At 35.6% G+C, this 17,316-nt stretch overlaps 2 protein-coding genes across 3 annotated transcripts; one reads left to right on the plus strand and one right to left on the minus strand.

Moving 5' to 3' along the window:
• Window positions 1-1,820: 1,820 nt before the first annotated feature.
• Window positions 1,821-7,305, plus strand: LOC132065039 (BEL1-like homeodomain protein 7). Its single transcript, XM_059458259.1, has 5 exons — window positions 1,821-2,132; window positions 2,773-3,585; window positions 5,088-5,467; window positions 5,595-5,655; window positions 6,439-7,305. Exons 2-5 carry the CDS (start codon window positions 2,848-2,850, stop codon window positions 7,066-7,068), a joined length of 1,809 nt encoding a protein of 602 aa, XP_059314242.1. The 5' UTR covers window positions 1,821-2,132; window positions 2,773-2,847; the 3' UTR covers window positions 7,069-7,305.
• A 321-nt stretch (window positions 7,306-7,626) lies between these two features.
• LOC132065038 (protein CHROMATIN REMODELING 35) lies at window positions 7,627-16,519 on the minus strand. Of its 2 annotated transcripts, none has more exons than XM_059458257.1 (7): window positions 16,307-16,519; window positions 16,038-16,121; window positions 14,122-14,705; window positions 12,054-12,248; window positions 10,371-10,529; window positions 8,005-9,770; window positions 7,627-7,923 (listed from the first exon to the last, which is right to left on the minus strand). In XM_059458257.1, exons 2-7 carry the CDS (start codon window positions 16,114-16,116, stop codon window positions 7,920-7,922), a joined length of 2,787 nt encoding a protein of 928 aa, XP_059314240.1. In that variant the 5' UTR covers window positions 16,117-16,121; window positions 16,307-16,519; the 3' UTR covers window positions 7,627-7,919. The 2 variants fall into 2 exon arrangements, with proteins under 2 accessions (XP_059314240.1, XP_059314241.1); XM_059458258.1 differs by having other exon boundaries at window positions 16,440-16,481.
• Between the last annotated feature and the right edge of the window lie 797 nt (window positions 16,520-17,316).

Consider the following 17,316-nt stretch of genomic DNA (forward strand, 5'->3'; position numbering starts at 1 on the left):
AAACTTAATTTTTTCTTAAAAATTTGTATTTTCTTAAAATATGAATATAAATATAGTTTTTCACATTTTAAAAAAATAATTAATTTTTGCAAAATTTTATAAAAATCAGCTTTTTTTTTCAAATTTTGACAAGAAAAACACTTTTTCCGGATTTTTTTTGAAAAATAAAAGTGTCCTAAGAAAATGAAATCATGAAAATCAAGATCTTTTAAGACATTTTAAAAAAATAATCAAGCTTTCCATATTATTAACAAATCCATTTTTCCATATTTTAAAGAAAAATCGTTTTTTAATTCGCATTTTCGTTTTTTTTTTTTTAAACGGGTTTTAAAAATGAATTTTTTAAAAGAAAAATGAGTTTTTTAATTCGACTTTTCAGTTTTTTTTTTTTTTTTAAAACGGGTTTAAAAATAAATTTTTTAAAAGAAAAATCAGTTTTTTAATTCGCGTTTTCAGTTTTTTTTTTTTTTTTTAAAAAAACGGGTTTTAAAAATAAATTTTTTAAAAGAAAAATCATTTTTTAAATTCTCGTTTTCAGTTTTTTTTTTTTTGTTTTTAAAACAGGTTTTAAAAATAAATTTTTTAAAAGAAAAATCAGTTTTTTAATTCACTTTTTTTTTTTATTTTTAAAAACGGGTTTTAAAAATAAATTTTTTAAAGAAAAATCAATTTTTTATTTTTTTATTCTTAAAAATTGACACGTAAAATTCGAATATTAAAAAAATAAAAATAAATGCACATAGCGTAAGGAGAGGTATGTCACTCCTCCCATACGTAGATGCGTCAGCGTTTAGGAGGTAAAATATTACGATTTTAAATAGTTTAAGGGGGTGATAGGACCAAACATTAGGTAAGGTGTGTCGTAGCAAAAACGCTACCAGGTGAGGGGGGTAATGATGCCTTATCCCAAAACTAAAATTAAAATATTCATCTTCATAGAAAAAAACTTTAAGGTTTAGTACAGGTATTTTAAAACTTATGCTGAAATAATTTCTTTTAACTTGTAAAAGAAAAATATTAAAATAACAATTGAAATATTAATTGCAAAAGTAGCATCATATGTATCAAAAGTTAAAATTTAAATGACCTCACTAGAAATAAAATTTAAATGACCTCACTAGAAAAACATATTTTTCACATATAGACCTTAATTTGTTGAATTTTTTTAAACAAAATACACAACATTAATGCTTAGATAAGATGGATGAGATCATTCCGCCATTAATTAGTGATCCAAGTTAGAGTTTGTGAATAGAAAAAGTCTTGATAGGTATCTTTTAATAATCCTACGCGTCATGAATCTGGAAGCCGATCCAGTGGTTGGAATATAGTTACAAAAAAAAAAAAAAAAAGATTTGTGGGAAGTCATGTATGGTGGATATTGCAACAAAACAAACCTTCCATACATGCTTAAGATGAGAGGAACATAACAGAAGTTGAGGAGTAAGAAAACAGAAACTTATAAAAAATAAGATAAAACAAAGAAGCTAAGGCAGGTTTAGTTTTAGGTCTATGTACCAACTGGTAGTTAGAGATTGCACTCCTTGACCAAACATTAAAAAATAAACTAAATAATTCAAGATACTAAGAATTATCAAGTAACAACAACAACAACTGCAACAACAAAGAAGTTGAAGGATAAAAATCCTATTAAGGAAAAAGATAGAGATTGAAAGTGAAAGCTTATGATTTTTCATGGTAAAGTTCCTTTTCAGTTCTAAAAAGGAAAAAAAAAAAGGACATTTGTTGAGCTTTCATGTAGATATAGAGAGAGAAACAAAGTGGAAAGAGATGTGTACACGTGTGATATTTTGTATGGTTGTGTGCAACTCTCACGTGTGAATAGATAAAATGATGGATAGAGAGTATATGATAAGTAAGTACTTTAGAAAAGTACTACAAGAGTGATGATTTCTTGTACTACTAGTTAGGAGCGTTAAATATTTTTTTAATTTCTTGGGTCTTTGGATTTTCTTATTTCTTGGTCATATTGACTTTGTTATGCCTGAGAACTAGAAAAAGAGTTGATATTTGAGTATAGGGATCAGAGTTTTTGCTTTCTAGAAATCATTTTTTGGTCGATCCAAGCTTTGCTGTTCCCCAGAGAAGACACAAATTTTGCAGGTTTTCAGGTAAAAGATTATTATACTAAATAAATTTCTTTACTTTGACTTTGTTCCTATCTTCTCTAAAACAAATGGATTCTTGTCAGCAGGCAGTAAAGAAGAAAAGAGATGCATAATTTTAAACAGTAATTCCCAGTTTGCTACTTTCATGTGACTATTATTGGGAAGTGGTTGCTGCTGAGTTTTAATATTGAATGGGTTCAGAACAAATTATCTGTTACAGGGTATTGTTTCTTTTAATGGATTCTCAACTTTTTGGTATGCATTTTTTGTTTTGGAAGGTATAAGCACTGGGAAAGATGGTTGCTTCAATAAGTTATTGGTCATTATTAATGTTTGAGTTGATTTTGAGTTTAGGTTGAGTCGAAAACTGAAATCACTTTAATTTTCTTGAAGAGACCATGTAAAAGTGAAACATATATAGATTAAACATGTGCAGCAGTTGCAACAGCTTTTGAAGTTTGATATTCGTCGCGTCTTTGATCATGTTTAGGTATCATCCTCCTAGAGTTTGAAATTTGTGAATTGCACTAAAACTTCGATAAGAGTTCAACCGATATGTTAACTAATTAATTTCATGTTTCTGCATAGTTTAGTGCCACAGTGCTTGTCATTTTCGTGTCAATGATATCTTAACTTTCTGCAGGAGACTGTAATTGGATAGTTGTAACTCAATAATTATTCATCTTCAAGTAAAAAAGTTATCGAGAAATTACCAAGGATGGCAACTTATATTCCTAGTCCAAACAATCAAAGAGATGCTGAAACATTTCAATATTTTAGGCAATCTTTGCCTGCTTCTTATTCAGAAGCTTCAAATGCTCCAGAAAACATGATGGTGTTCATGAACTATTCCTCTTCCGGGGCATATTCAGATATGTTGACCGGTACTTCCCACCAACAAAACGGCTGCATCGATATCCCACCAACATCACAACAGGAAATATTATCGAATCTTGGAGGATCGCGGATGGGAATTCACGATTTTTCCCTCAGTCTTGGCTCCAATATACCATCCGCAATTGGAATTTCACATGTCCAATCTCAGAATCCTAACCAAGGTGGTGGTTTTACTGTGTCATTCATAGATGATGATAGTTCCCAATCAAAACAACAAAGAAATGCAGATTATTTGCCTCCGGACTTTCACAACTCGGATGCTATGAAAGGGTATAATTCTACATATGGTACGTCGAGTATTGGAAGGACCATTCCCAACTCAAAGTATTTGAAAGCAGCTCAATATTTGCTTGATGAGGTTGTTAGCGTCAGAAAGGCTATCAAAGAGCAAAATTCTAAGAAAGAGTTGACAAAGGATTCCAGAGATTCTGATGAGGACTCAAAAAATAAATCATCAGATCCTTCTCATGAGTCGAAAAACAACCAAAGTGAACTTTCAATTACCGAGAAGCAAGAAGTGCAGAACAAACTGACCAAGCTTTTATCAATGCTGGATGAGGTATGACTCATGGAAATTAGTATTTTGTGTATCAATTTTGGGGGTTTTCAAGTGTTCTTGTGGCATGTATTTGCTGATTAGTCTAGGGTTTTAATCCTCTACACCCCAATTTCTTTTTTTTTTTTTAATTGATAATTGCGTAAAAGGAGTCAAAGTAGGCAGCAGGGCATTTAACTTTCCATTGAATAACTTGTCCAAGAGGACCTTTAACTGAATTATAAGTGCTTCTTTTGATATATTACTATGTGACCGAAGAAATTATGATGGATAAAGCTTCTTATCTGATGGAACTTCGACTTCCAGACAGCATTTAGAAAGCTCTTCGTAAATATATTTTCCATGAATTTGGTAATAATAGAGAGTAAACTGTTATAATAGTATCATTACTATGTTTCGAGTGAATGGCTTCTCTACCTTTACAAGGTAAGGGTAAGGTCTGTGTACACTCTACCTTCCCCAAACCCCACCTGGTGGGATTATGCTGGGTATGTTGTTGTTGTTGTTGTTAACTGCAGTAATACAAGATATAATCTTGGTCCTCAGATTCACCTGTCCATGTTGACAATGATGGTTGAAGAAATTTGAACTAATGAACTGTTAATTCAAAAGCAGCTGTAGTCATTTCTTGTCCTCTTTTTGCCTCCCTCTTTTTCATTCTCTTGCTAGAATGCCATTATATGTGTAGCTTGGTAGCTAATATCAGTGGCATAAATTTGTGGAAAGGCCTGAAAAATGTTCAGTTTCTTGAGCACGTGATGGAAACATGAGTGATACCATGGTGTTGTATGTATCTATCTTTGGTAAAAAGTCAGTTCCTAGTGTAGGATAATGATTAGTTGTGTTCAGTTAATGAAGGGCATTTCGAGTACATTGACATCCTTCTTTTTGACTCATCCAATATTGATAGAGTTTCTACTCCCTCCGTCCCATTTTAATTGTTGCCTTAGCTCTTTTCAGCCCATTAAGAAAACAATACATACGAAGTAAGACTGAGTTTTTCCTCTTAAATATTGTGCATACTTCTTATTGTTTAGCGTATAGTTGGAAACAATTGTCAACTTTAGTCTTGAATTCCTAAAGTGACATTATTTTGGGACATATTTTTTTAGCTAAAACGACAGTTAAAATGGGACAGAGGGAGTAGTAATTAACTTTATGAATGATACTGATGTTCATATGAGTTCACAACAAGGATGTAGTTTATACCTTTGTAGCAAGTATTATTCCTGAATGTAGATTCTTCCTTCACTTTTTTCTCGTACGAGTCTAGATTTGTAATTAGGAGCGAATATGTCAAGAAAGTAAGAAAGTTTCGATTGCATATATTTGCACAAAATGATTCTGCTTGTTATCACTCTTGCTTAGCTGCTACGATAAATGGTACCTCTTCTATCTGAGAATAGTGCCTTGAAGACTATGAATTCGGGAACTTAACCAGTTTGTCTCTTCAGCCACCTGTGATTTGAATATAGTGGAAATTGAATTATGGTGTATTGTCACAGATTGATAGACGGTACCGACAATATTATCATCAGATGCAAATAGTGGTCTCATCATTTGATGTGGTAGCTGGAGATGGAGCAGCTAAGCCATACACAGCTCTTGCTCTCCAGACAATTTCCCGTCACTTCCGTTGCTTGCGCGATGCAATCTGTGATCAGATTCGAGCATCACGAAGAAGTCTTGGAGAGCAAGATGGTTCAGAAAACAGCAAAGCGGTTGGAATATCACGCCTGCGTTTTGTGGATCAGCATATTAGACAGCAGAGAGCCCTGCAGCAACTTGGTATGATGCAACAACATGCCTGGAGGCCTCAAAGGGGTTTGCCTGAAAACTCTGTTTCAATTTTGCGTGCTTGGCTTTTTGAGCACTTTCTTCATCCGTAAGTTGATTAATTCATACAGCATTTCGTAGGCGCTGTTAAACTTTTATTAGGAGACTTCAGTCATCCAATTTATCCCCGAAAGAGAACTTTGGTTATCTAATTTGTAATTGTTTCTCTTTTCCAGCTACCCGAAAGATTCTGACAAAATTATGCTAGCAAGGCAAACTGGTTTAACGAGAAGTCAGGTATAAGATCTTTCTAACTGTATATGCTAAGATATATTAGTCTTTGTTGAAGCCAAAAAATGGCTGCTTTTGTTTCTTCAAAAGTATTATTCTAAACCTATAACAATGAGCAAAATCGATCTGTGCAGACTCTCTAAGACAGTGCCTCTAGGCTTATTATTGATCTTCAGATGGCATTTTTCCTTCAGCACGTGTATTTTTGCATCTGGAACATTTTCCGTTAGTCTTACTTTAGTGAATACATTTATACTATTTGGGACCTACAGAACTTAGGTACATGTATTATCGCATACATGGGGTTAACTTTAAGGATGTTCAGGAAACTGGAGCCATATATTTTGTTCATGAAAAGTGTTTATTCTCTAGAGATCATCCAGGTGAAAGAAGCAAGTACACATGTTGAAACTTCACTTTTTCTTACCATGAGCCACAGTATAATGCTGAGTTTGTGTAAATGTTATGTTTATTGGACTAAGGACGGTCGTTTATCAAGAATGGTTGGTTTTAAGTTTGAACTTAGTAGATGTTTACTTAAAAGGAGTTCTTAAATTTTAGGTCAACTGAACCATGTGAGTCCCCGTGGCAGAGGGCTCCTTCCTGCATCAGTGCAGTAACTCAATGTTCTTGAATTTGGTCAGGAAAACTTTCATGCGCTGAACAGTGTCTGTAGTTTCTAAAAAAAATGTTCATTTGGTTCAAAAATAGTATGCATTTGCTTTAATTGTGTTAATGGACGTCTGATTCTGGCTCAATATTCGTTGTCGAACTGGTGTCGTGCCTCAGGTCTCAAATTGGTTCATAAATGCACGGGTGCGCCTTTGGAAACCCATGGTTGAGGAAATGTACAAAGAAGAAGCTGGCGATGCTGAAATAGACTCAAATTCTTCATCAGAGGTTGCTCGCAGAGTTGCAACAAAAGACTCAAAAGTTGAAGGAAGAGAAGAATTGCACCACAATGCAACCTCAGAATTTGAGCATTACAATAGTAGTGGCCAAATCTTGGGGTCAAAATCTAACCATGTAGCTGATGTAGAAATGGAGGGAGCAAATAATGCAGAAACTCAAAGTCAATCTGGAATGGAAAATCAAAGAGACGAACCCCCGCCTGCTATAGATAATTGCACCCTTGTCCAGGACGCATTTGTTCAAAGCAGAAACAGGTTCTCGGAATTTGGTAGTTTTGGAAGTGCAAATGTACTTCCCAATGGAGTTTCACTTACATTGGGGTTGCAGCAAGGTGAAGGAAGCAACCTACCGATGTCCATCGAGAGTCACGTTCGTTATGTACCATTAAGGGCAGATGATATATATAGTACAACACCTACTACTATGGTCCCTGAAACAGCAGAATTCAACTGTTTGGATTCCGGGAACAGGCAGCATCCATTTTGGCTCCTACCATCTGCTACATGATTTTGTAGCATGATGTGAGGTAGAATTAAACTGCAAGTTTTGACAACATCCAACAAGCATTCATCTTCCATTGGGTGGTTAGTTTGAAGCTTACAGTAACAGTCTCATTAAATCACTGTTGTAATATAGCAAAATATTGGATGGGAAGTTTCCCAACTTATTAAATCTGTAAAGTCTGTAAAGGTATGTTGGAATTTGTTCTATAGCCAATCCCAACTGCTTGAGATTGAAGCGTAATTGGTGTTGTTCAGTTGGAATTTGTTGCATACATTTTCTAATCTCTTAGCCTCCGCCTAGTCCCATGTAATCTCTTCTTTTTATCCCTTAGCAGAAGTTTGAACGCCAGCTTCATACCAAGCCTTTTATTTTCACTGTTCAGCAGTAACTGTTCAGCAGTAGGATTAGGGGTAAGATTTCATAGTGATAGATCTCTATGTTCCAGACTTATTCTGCTAACCAAGCTTAATCGACCACATAATTCAAAACAAGTCCTCGAGGCGCAAAATAACAACAATAATACCGGGGGAGCGATAGCAAAGAAACCCCGGTGGAAGTGTAGGTCTACTAATTTCCTTTCAGATTTATCTCTAACATCTTTTACAGAATGACCCTAAAGAGGATTCACATTGAACGGAGTTGCACAAAAGAAGTCTTGGAAATGGAAAAATATTTACAATCAGTTTGAACTTTGACATATTCTGGATAAAACTAATTGTCAGATATTTAACAAGCAGTCTGCAAATAACACAGCATTTCCTGTCAGATTTCTAAAGCCTTCATTTGCAAAATCCACCATTTATTAGACGACCACATCTGCACTTGATGAGCTGTTGATACTTCTCAATTACTATCTACCTGAAAATGAAGAAAGAAATCAGAAACACTAGTCAAAATACCATAGAAATTATTCACTAGAAGGAAGTAGTTCTCACTGACCTTTTGTACAGAGCCACCACATCTTCATTAAGACGTGATGATTCCATGAACAAATCTTCACAGTTGTTGATATCAACAGTCTCCATCTCAAAATCGGGCTGAGCATAATTTTCACTCCACTCGAACCATAACTTTGCAATAGACTCCTTTTTAAAACAAGTTGCATGATCTTCCTCCTCAGGTGATTCTGAGGCCACCAATCTGTAAGTGAATACTTTCTTCTCCTGGCCTGGTCGGAATGCACGTCCTATTGCTTGACGGGTTACTGATGGGTTGAGATGCACATCCAATATGATAATCCGTGATGCACCGACAAGTGATATTCCTTCACCACATGCCTTAATTGAACCAAAGAAAACACGAGCATCCGCTGAAGTGTTAAATCTCTCCATTGAAGACTCCCTGCTGTCCGAGTCTGAATCACCGGTGATCATAAACATTTCCTTTCCCAGACTGTAACCTTTAGTCCTAACAGTCAACCTCTCCAAGAATTTCAAAGGCAAAAGGTACTGGCTAAACACTAGCATTTTCTCACCTTTTGATTCACACAACTGCAGCAGATTCAGGTAAAATTTGGCCTTTACTCCTTCCCTCAACTCCAAATTCTCTAATAGCATATCAATCTTTTCCTCATCAACTCTATCTTTAACAGAACAGTTTCTTGAGAGGCTCTTCAATTGTGGGTGCACATACAATGCACTTCCTTCAGCACTTATTTTGAACTTTCTTCCCAGTTTCTTCAGCTCTGCAACTTCACATTTCTGCTTAGGATGGAGCTTTAGAAGGACAGTGTAATCCACCAATCCTGGAAGTTCTTCGAGGAAATCTCCCTTGTAGTAATGAAGCACTTTTTCGGTCATTGCCCGCAGACCATGTATGACAGTGCTCTTCCTTGAGAAATTGTCATCCTTTAATAGTGTATGCTCCACCAGGTCATAAAAATCATTGTCACTACTTCTCTTCAGGAGGTTCCTTCTACCTGAGCTGGCCACTTTGCTTAGGATTGTCCTTTTAATGTTTTTGGATGTTTCCATCTTGAGAAATTTTGGACGCACCAGGTTCAGAATGTTAAAGACCTCTTGAACATGATTTTGGTATAATGTGCCAGAAAGCACCACCTTCAGTCGTGTCTGAACCTTCTCAAGTGAAGTCAAAACATCAGTGTCTTGGTTCCGCGGAGTGTGCCCTTCATCAAGAATGAGAATTGACGGGCACTTCAGCAGAATCTCCTGACAAGCAGCTGCAGTCGTACTACCAACATCGTCGCACACAATTGTTGAGAACTGCTTATAGCCTAGAAACAGAACACTTCTTTCCTGTGACCATTGCTTCAGAACTTCCAATTGTTGAGATCTATTATCTGCTTTTACTGAGTAGAAGTCATAGAGGGGAATTTCATCCACCTGCCACCTCAAGAACTCTTTCTTCCAGGTAGCCAAGATTCCTTTAGGTAACACCACCAAAGGCCTAGCTCTATCATTATTAGCCATGAAGCTTTGTAGGAAGCTGATTATCATGAAAGTCTTGCCAGATCCAGGGGCATGAGCCATGATACAGCCTCCTTTATCTCTCAACAAGTTGCTAACAAGAAAATTAAATCCGTCAACTTGGTGAGATTTCATCTGTTTCCTGTGTCTTGGATGAACACAAATTCCAGTCATATCAATGTCATCAGATGTAATGATGCCATCAGGAAAGAGTTCACCAGGCCCTATATCCTTTACTGACCGACCTTCATAGTGACATGTTCTTGTACTCCTGGCAGCCTATTAAAAATGCAAACTATGTCCTTGAAAATAATTCCAGATACTTAAAATAAAAGACATCTAATTAAGTCAATGATTTGTATTAAACCTGCCCAAAATGTTACCTCAAGACTTGTTAAGACGGGGTCACAGCATTGAGCTAACCAAAGCGTTTGATAACTTAACCACCTCCCAGAAAATTCTTGTTCAAAACCCATATCAGTTGTGAAAGAAGCCATACAATTTCTATTTTTAGTAACAAATCATCATTCATTTCCTACTGATGTAGTGTCTAAAAGTATTAGAAGTTCCATTTTCAAGTGAATGAGAATACCAAACAAAATGTGCACTCTTTGGACACAGTAATACTTTCAGTTCTAGCCCAACATTTATTCCTAAGTCAAAAACATTCATCTAAGACGGCAATAAACTAAGGTGACACCACATGATAGGTGTTACACAACTCAATATCAAGGTCAACAGCAGTTCAGATGGTTTAGCTACAAAAGAAAAACAGTTAACAGAATAATCATGATCAATGTACTAATTTTTTTCCAAGCTTCTAAAAGATGTAAAGAACAAGATCCAAAGCAAAACATGATCAGGAATTGACAGCCGAACCTTCGAATACTGAAATTCTATGATGGTTTCAATGCTTCTCTTAATGACTCCACATATACGACACACATAACCAATATCATCTTTCAAGATGAAGGAATGATCGCACTCGTCCTCCTCTTCAACTGTATGCTCATCTGATGAAGGTTCAGCAGCAACATCCTATTTTTACAAGCAACAGAGTTCAAATATTAACATAACATAGAATATCTGATGGCCAGGAAAGAAACAATTTAGATATACAAACAGGCAAAATTGATGCGTCATTGAAGCAATTTGACAAAAATGAATTCAAAAAATTTCAGAGAATAATTCTTTACATATTTGGGCCATATTGATCCTTCATGTTTGTCTTTGACATGCTTGATTCAACCATTTCTTTCCATTCATGTTTTCACAAACTTCTCTCGACAGGTATTCTCTAACCAAACATAATAGCGGGCAGGCATCTTTTTACTCTATAAGAAGTTCAGTATCAGCCTTCAAGTTTGCTCCAACAAAACAAAAAAATTGATTTAAAAAAAAAAATGGAGCAAATTGAGGAAAATTTACAAAATAGCCAGCTTTTAAGGTTTTCCTTATGCACTTTACCAATTTCCTTATACGATTATAGTCCAACTAACCTATGTAGTCAGTGGTTCGGCAATCATTAATTTGCCCGACTTACTGCATAATATAAAACTCATTACAAATGATATCTTCGTGATTCAACAACTACATATCATAAATATCAATAATTTCATATAAGTGAATACAACAACATACCCAGTAAAATCCCACAATGTGGGGTCTGGGGAGGTAAAGTGTACGCAGACCTTACCCCTATCTCGGAAGATAGGGAGGCTGTTTCCGAAAGACCCTCGGCTCAAGAGAAATTTCTTATAAATAAGGAACTAATTTCCGTTGGACCTACAAATATGCAGGTTTTAGTTGAACAAGTATTCTGCCTCTACATCTTTCTGAGCAAAGTCAATCCCGCTCCACTAAATGACCTTCTCTTGTAAAATCCCACAACCTAGTGATTAGTTGCAAAAAATTAAGCAGACCATTATCCCAGTCATTGTCATCCAGACAACATTTCTCGTTTATTATGAATACTTCTAGACGGTTTCTTCTTATCCATCATTCCCTACTTACACAATAATTCGTATTTCCAGCACGCATTTCATAAATCACATCATCATAGTGAGTATCAGAAGTTTCGTTCTCTTTGACTTTTAACACCTAAACATTTCTTAATCTCTGTCACCCCTCAAAGGAAAAAAAAAAATGAAAATTCCCAAATGCACGTTTACCACAATGGGGGGCCATATAGGCATACAGTACACACAATGGGGGGCCATATAGGCATACAGTACACACCTTTGAAGGTTGAAATAACTACAAAAGCTTTTCTGGTAAAGTGATGTGTCTATAAAAATTCAATGCTCAGGCTTAAAAGTTTAGCTAGGAAAAACAACAATACATACATAAACAATGGAAACACCCAAAAGCTGCTGATAAACTAGAACTATCTGCACAGAGAAGTATCAATTCTGTCCCAAATTGCTAGACACTATCCAGAACCCACTTTAATCTCACAAATATAGTGGCAAGAATCTAGCAACAAAGAGAGTTTTCATGGCTGTAGGGTCACATTACCGAAGGTTTGATTGTGGAGCTGAATACAATATCAAACAAATGTACCTTTGAGAATTCGAGAGCAAATGACATCTCATTCCATATGTCTGTCAAACCTTCATCAGGCTGCTGGGCACCATCATCAATCTCATCATCATCATCTTGTACACCGACATAAACACCTTTATCTTTCTCTATTTCAGCTACCCCAGCAAGGCTTACAGCTTCTATCGAAGTCTGTCTTTCAGCATAATCCCTGCCCTGGATTGTTCAAAAAGATTAGCATAAGAAATCTGACTGAATAAAAATGACCCAAGAGAACTTGGATCAATCATAAACAACAATATATAAAACAAGGTGGTTGCAAATTTTTTTTGGACTGGCCTTCAAGAATCTGTAATATCATTATTGAGGGGAAGGAGAAGTGGGCTTAGAGGAGAAAAGAACATTATTGAACTGAACGTGTCAAAGTGTCCTAGAATCCCTTCTAAAAGGCCGAAGGATCTCAAGTTAAAGCAGATTCTCCACATATTCTGTGGTTCTAGGAGCGGGGGGGACCAAAAGTGGGAGGATTAACGATCAATTGCTTTGTGGTGATAATCCTTTTTGCTATCTCAGAAATAATGAATGTATTGGGTGCGGGGGTAAGAAAAGGACTAAGGATCACTTGGGTTGTGGGAATAGAAAAAATAAATACATCGCACCCTAAAGTTGTGCTGAAAAGTCATCCTATGAATAGGAGAAAAAATGGAAAACTTTCAGTCCGATCTTGTTACTATTGAAACAATATGAGCCTAGACGCAGCAATTGGCCTTGGAATCTAATTTGAAAAACACTAGCTCCACCAAAAGTTACTTGTTTTGGGTGGTTGCAGCTTAGACTCTTGTATAACACAACAACAACAACATACCCAGTGAAATCCCACAATGTGGGGTCTGGAGAGGGTAAAGTGTACACAGACCTTACCTCTACCTTGGAAGGTAGAGAGGCTGTTTCCGATCTTGTATAAGTATAACACAATATAATCTAAAGAAAAGGGTTTAACTTGTGCAACAGATGTGCTATGTGTGAAGAGACCGTTGAATCAGTTAGTCATCTCTTCATTCACTGCAATTTGGCCTTGGCAAATAGGGAATATGTTCTTTAATCTTTATGGAATCCAGTGGGTGATGCCTAGGAATGTGGAGCAACTGCTTTGTAGCTGGAACGGACAGAAAAGTAAGAAGAGATTTAGACGAGTGCCGAATAATATTCCATTGTGTGTATTGTGGGTTATTTGGGTAGAAAGGAATAGGAGGATTTTTGAAGGGTTAAAGATTGTGATTGTATTTCTCATATTAACTTAAAATGTATTCTGAATTTTTATTGCTAGAGTAGTAGGAAGGATGAACTGATATACGTGATATCCTTGAACAGTTGAACTTATGGACCCCTTGAAGGCTTAGAAGGAGCATGCCATTTGCACCAATATCTTTTGTTCAAGTCCAGTAACTCGTTGGTACTTTTTACTGAATAAATTTTTACCCTTCATAAAAGAAAAAGTCTGTTACTAGGTGTACAGATCAAAGAGTAACAGTCTTAAAGAAATCATTTCCTGAGCTCAAGATCACAGAGAACTGGGACAAAATCTCAGTATTCATCACCAAGGAATCATAATGATCTGGTGTTCATCAGACTTGTATAGCAGTAGTTAGCGAATGCCCTTTCACACCCAGTATCAGCACCTTTACCCTCACACCACCTCCATAATGTAGGACGAGAACTCAATATCCAATGTAAATAGCAACTGAATTTATTGGGATAGCAAACATCGATACACAATTCAAGACAACTTAACTTTAACATGCTGTCTCAGACACTTGACAAAGTTCCCAACAATCCTATATTAAACACGCCTCACGATTTTCCAGACATATTCTGAATTCCTTTTGAATCAAATGCAAGGTGTACGATGATAGATTGGTCTGTCAATACATTAGAGAGAGTCTCTTTCTCAATCATCACACTAGATTGTCTAAATACTCAAATCTTTAGGCACATATATAGGTATTTTCAAACTTCCTATTCCACATATCTATACTAAATCATGAGCTTAACTCAACAGGCAAGATTTAACATTCTATAATGTACTTACCATAAAATCCTTAACTTGGAAGTCAATAACAGCATTGTTTAAGGGCATCCCTTGGAATGGAGAAATAGGGTTTTTCTGAGAGTGAATCCCCTGAGATGGAGAAATAGTATCTTTCTGAGTGTCTTCATCATCTGAATCAATAATAACCACCGGCCCAGCTGAAGGTCCAAAACATGCATAGGGAATCACTGGCCCTGAAGCAAGGCTGTTAGTTTCCTGCCCGTCGTCCAAGTCAATCACATCGGAGGAAAGCTGCTTTCCCTTGAAAGACCCTTTGTCACTGTTCATTTCCAATTCCAAGAGTTTGTTTGGAAGTGAATGATCACTTGCAAAACAAGAGTTCACTAACTTCATTCGCCGTGCAATAAGGTCCTCAATCTCTCTGGTGACACTTCCAAACTTCCCAGAATCTAACACTTCAAGCAAGTCAGGAATAGCAAAAGGATCAGAGCGGTTGAACACTCTTGAATACACCTTTTCCTTTTCATGTTCGCACTCTTCCCGCCAACCAGTGGCAGCAGTAGGGCTACTCTGGTTTCTACTTTCATCAAATTTCATCTTTTTTGTCCCCTTAGGAAATAAATCTGTTCCACCAATAAAAGTTTAATCACGAGGCATGAAAATTGAAGACAAGATGACAAAGGAATATATGATATGCATGAATAATCAGAATTCAACTGCATTACTCACTACAGATGTTTCCATAACTATTCTACCTTTTTGTATTGTACTTCATTCCTTTTAGGGTTGTGCCAAACTAGAGTCCACTTCTTTTAAAGGATGATCTCAATATGTTTGGTATAACTCAAAAAAGTTAAGTGGGATGCACAGTAACTAGTTCTTACTCCTTCATTTCGAAGTAAACATCCACCACTTATAGAATAATATCCACTTTGTAAAGAGAACTTAAAACATTGGATAATATCCACTTTGATCTTATACAATTACTTCTATCATTTACTCAACAAATACAAATAATTTAAAATTTTCAACTCCTTGTTTAATCTCTAGGGACAGTCAAATTAAAAAAATCAATTTGAACAAATGAAGAATATACCTTAACCTAGATTATGCTCCCAAAACACAAGTCAATATTGGGTGCACAAAAACCTATGTTGCTCGAACTCTTCAAGAATGCCACTGGGTGTGTGTCGGATCCTTAAAAATAATGTCAAATCCTTCAAAAGTGGTGCATTTTTTTTTAGGACACGACACAAGTGCGGCAACATTTTTGGAGAGTCCGAGCAACATAGCACAAAAACCATAACAAATACTCCTATTAGAACAATTCTTGTTTTCTAGTCCTTTCCTACTAGTCATGTCAAACTGAGTTATAAAATTGGAATGAAGGAGTATTACGTAAACACTTCTCCCCCAAACTCAATGTAAAAATCAAGTCAAAATATTTACTCCTAATCTGTCTATGTAAGCTTCCTGTAGATCTTCCACTAGGTCTCCAGATAAAGGAGAGGGTTGTGGTGAGTTAACGGCCAGCGTAAAAATGGCTAAATTAAGATGAATAATCTATTGAATACACCCCAAAATTAAGCAAAATATATATTGATGATTCATATGGCCGACCCCAACTAATTTGGGGTTGAGACATTGTTGATTAATTGATTAATTTACCATTAACAAAGGTGCAATCAAACTAGCTCATGTTTAATGCCACTCAATGAGTACATAGAAAAGACCTAAACATGTGTGTGTTGATCGTATATGTGTCCAGATTTTAAAGAAAAAACAACAACATACCCAGTGTAATTCCACCAAGTGGGGTCTGGGGAGAGTAAAGTGTACGCAGGCCTTACCCTACCTCGAAGATAGAGAGGTTGTTTCTGATAGACCCTCGGCTCAAGGAAAAACAGTTCAAAGCATCATTTAAAATAATTTTAAAAAAAATGAGGGGAATGTACCTCTAGGGCTATAAGGTTGTAACCTTTTAGCCATTGGGTTAGAATAGTTGCTCCTCCATCCTTCAGTACCTAAGTTCATTGTCACTGTAATTCAACCAAGAAAATGAAAGATCAATACAATGTGGGTTAATAATTTCAAACTGAAACCAGATATGCATGTCAATGTCAACACAAACAGGACATATCAGTCTATACTAATGGATGCATGATCAAAAACCCATCACAAGTCAACAAAATATGAAGTAGTATATGTGTTATTAAAGACTAACCCAATTTGGGTAGAACGCAGCTATGAATAAGAATAACCTCTATTTGAAGAGAAAAAACATTAAATTATGTAATTTGAGCAGCCAAAAAAAGGGGTTTTGTAGGACGAGAATCTGATTGTTGAGGTGTTGGCACCTGGCTGAAAATTGTGCTTTTCTTCTTTTACTGTACAGTTCCTTTCTCTCTCTTTTTTTTTTTTTTTTTTGCTCCGACTCTTTTTTCTTTTCTAATTCTATACAAAATACCTACTATAATTTCACCTTGAAATCATGTTTGGACATATAATTTCAATATTTTAAGTTATATTTTTTTTATAGATATAAAAATCTCATAAGTTGTGAAAATTATCAAAATATTCCCTATTCTTATACAATCTTACAAAATGAGCATGTCATAGTTCATAACAAAATCAATACGCTACTAGAAGGCCTTTCTAGAAACTATAACATCAATTGATCAAACTTTAGTTCAATAAAAACGAAAATTTAACATGAATAGTAATGTAACTACTCTTTAATATAATCCTCCCACATTGTAGTCATAAATAAAGGTTGGTGGAAGTTAATGAGGTTGGTAAATGGTTGGTGGGAGTAATTGTTCAAAATATTTACCAACTTATGGATCTTTTTTTATAAATTACAAACTTATGGGTCAAGTTTTATATTTAAAATTTTTGAAATCATGGTTTGAAACCCCAAATCATGCCTTTTTGGATGATCTGGGGTTTGAAACCATGAGATGAAATGCGTGTCCAAACGCTGATTTCATCTCATAATTTCAAATTGCATCTCCAAACGCCTACCTAATATTACTAGTTCACTTATCAACTATACAAAAAAAAAAAATCACCATTGTCATTTATTACTTTTATAATTCGAGTTATTCTTGTTAAATTGTTATTATAAATCACCTTAATATGGGTGTAGACAGTGAAATTTTATCGAATTTGAAATAGGACTCTACAAGATGAATTCAATCCATCTTCAAACTCTAAGGTGGGTTAAGGTTTCTT

The sequence above is a fragment of the Lycium ferocissimum genome, chromosome 7 (assembly GCF_029784015.1).
Source record: "Lycium ferocissimum isolate CSIRO_LF1 chromosome 7, AGI_CSIRO_Lferr_CH_V1, whole genome shotgun sequence".
Lineage (NCBI taxonomy): Eukaryota > Viridiplantae > Streptophyta > Magnoliopsida > Solanales > Solanaceae > Lycium > Lycium ferocissimum.

What these genes read in the sequence shown, in the direction of transcription:
- LOC132065038 (XM_059458257.1), bottom strand. Translation starts at nt 16,116, where the DNA reads ATGAACTTAGGTACTGAAGGATGGAGGAGCAACTATTCTAACCCAATG. An exon ending in TCCAAGTTAAGGATTTTATG is followed by an intron (nt 12,249 to 14,121) that starts GTAAGTACATTA and finishes TGAACAATCCAG; the next exon opens with GGCAGGGATTATGCTGAAAG. An exon ending in TAGAATTTCAGTATTCGAAG is followed by an intron (nt 9,771 to 10,370) that starts GTTCGGCTGTCA and finishes CATTTTTAATAG; the next exon opens with GCTGCCAGGAGTACAAGAAC.
- LOC132065039 (XM_059458259.1), top strand. Translation starts at nt 2,848, where the DNA reads ATGGCAACTTATATTCCTAGTCCAAACAATCAAAGAGATGCTGAAACA. An exon ending in TTTTATCAATGCTGGATGAG is followed by an intron (nt 3,586 to 5,087) that starts GTATGACTCATG and finishes GTATTGTCACAG; the next exon opens with ATTGATAGACGGTACCGACA. An exon ending in TTTGAGCACTTTCTTCATCC is followed by an intron (nt 5,468 to 5,594) that starts GTAAGTTGATTA and finishes TCTCTTTTCCAG; the next exon opens with CTACCCGAAAGATTCTGACA.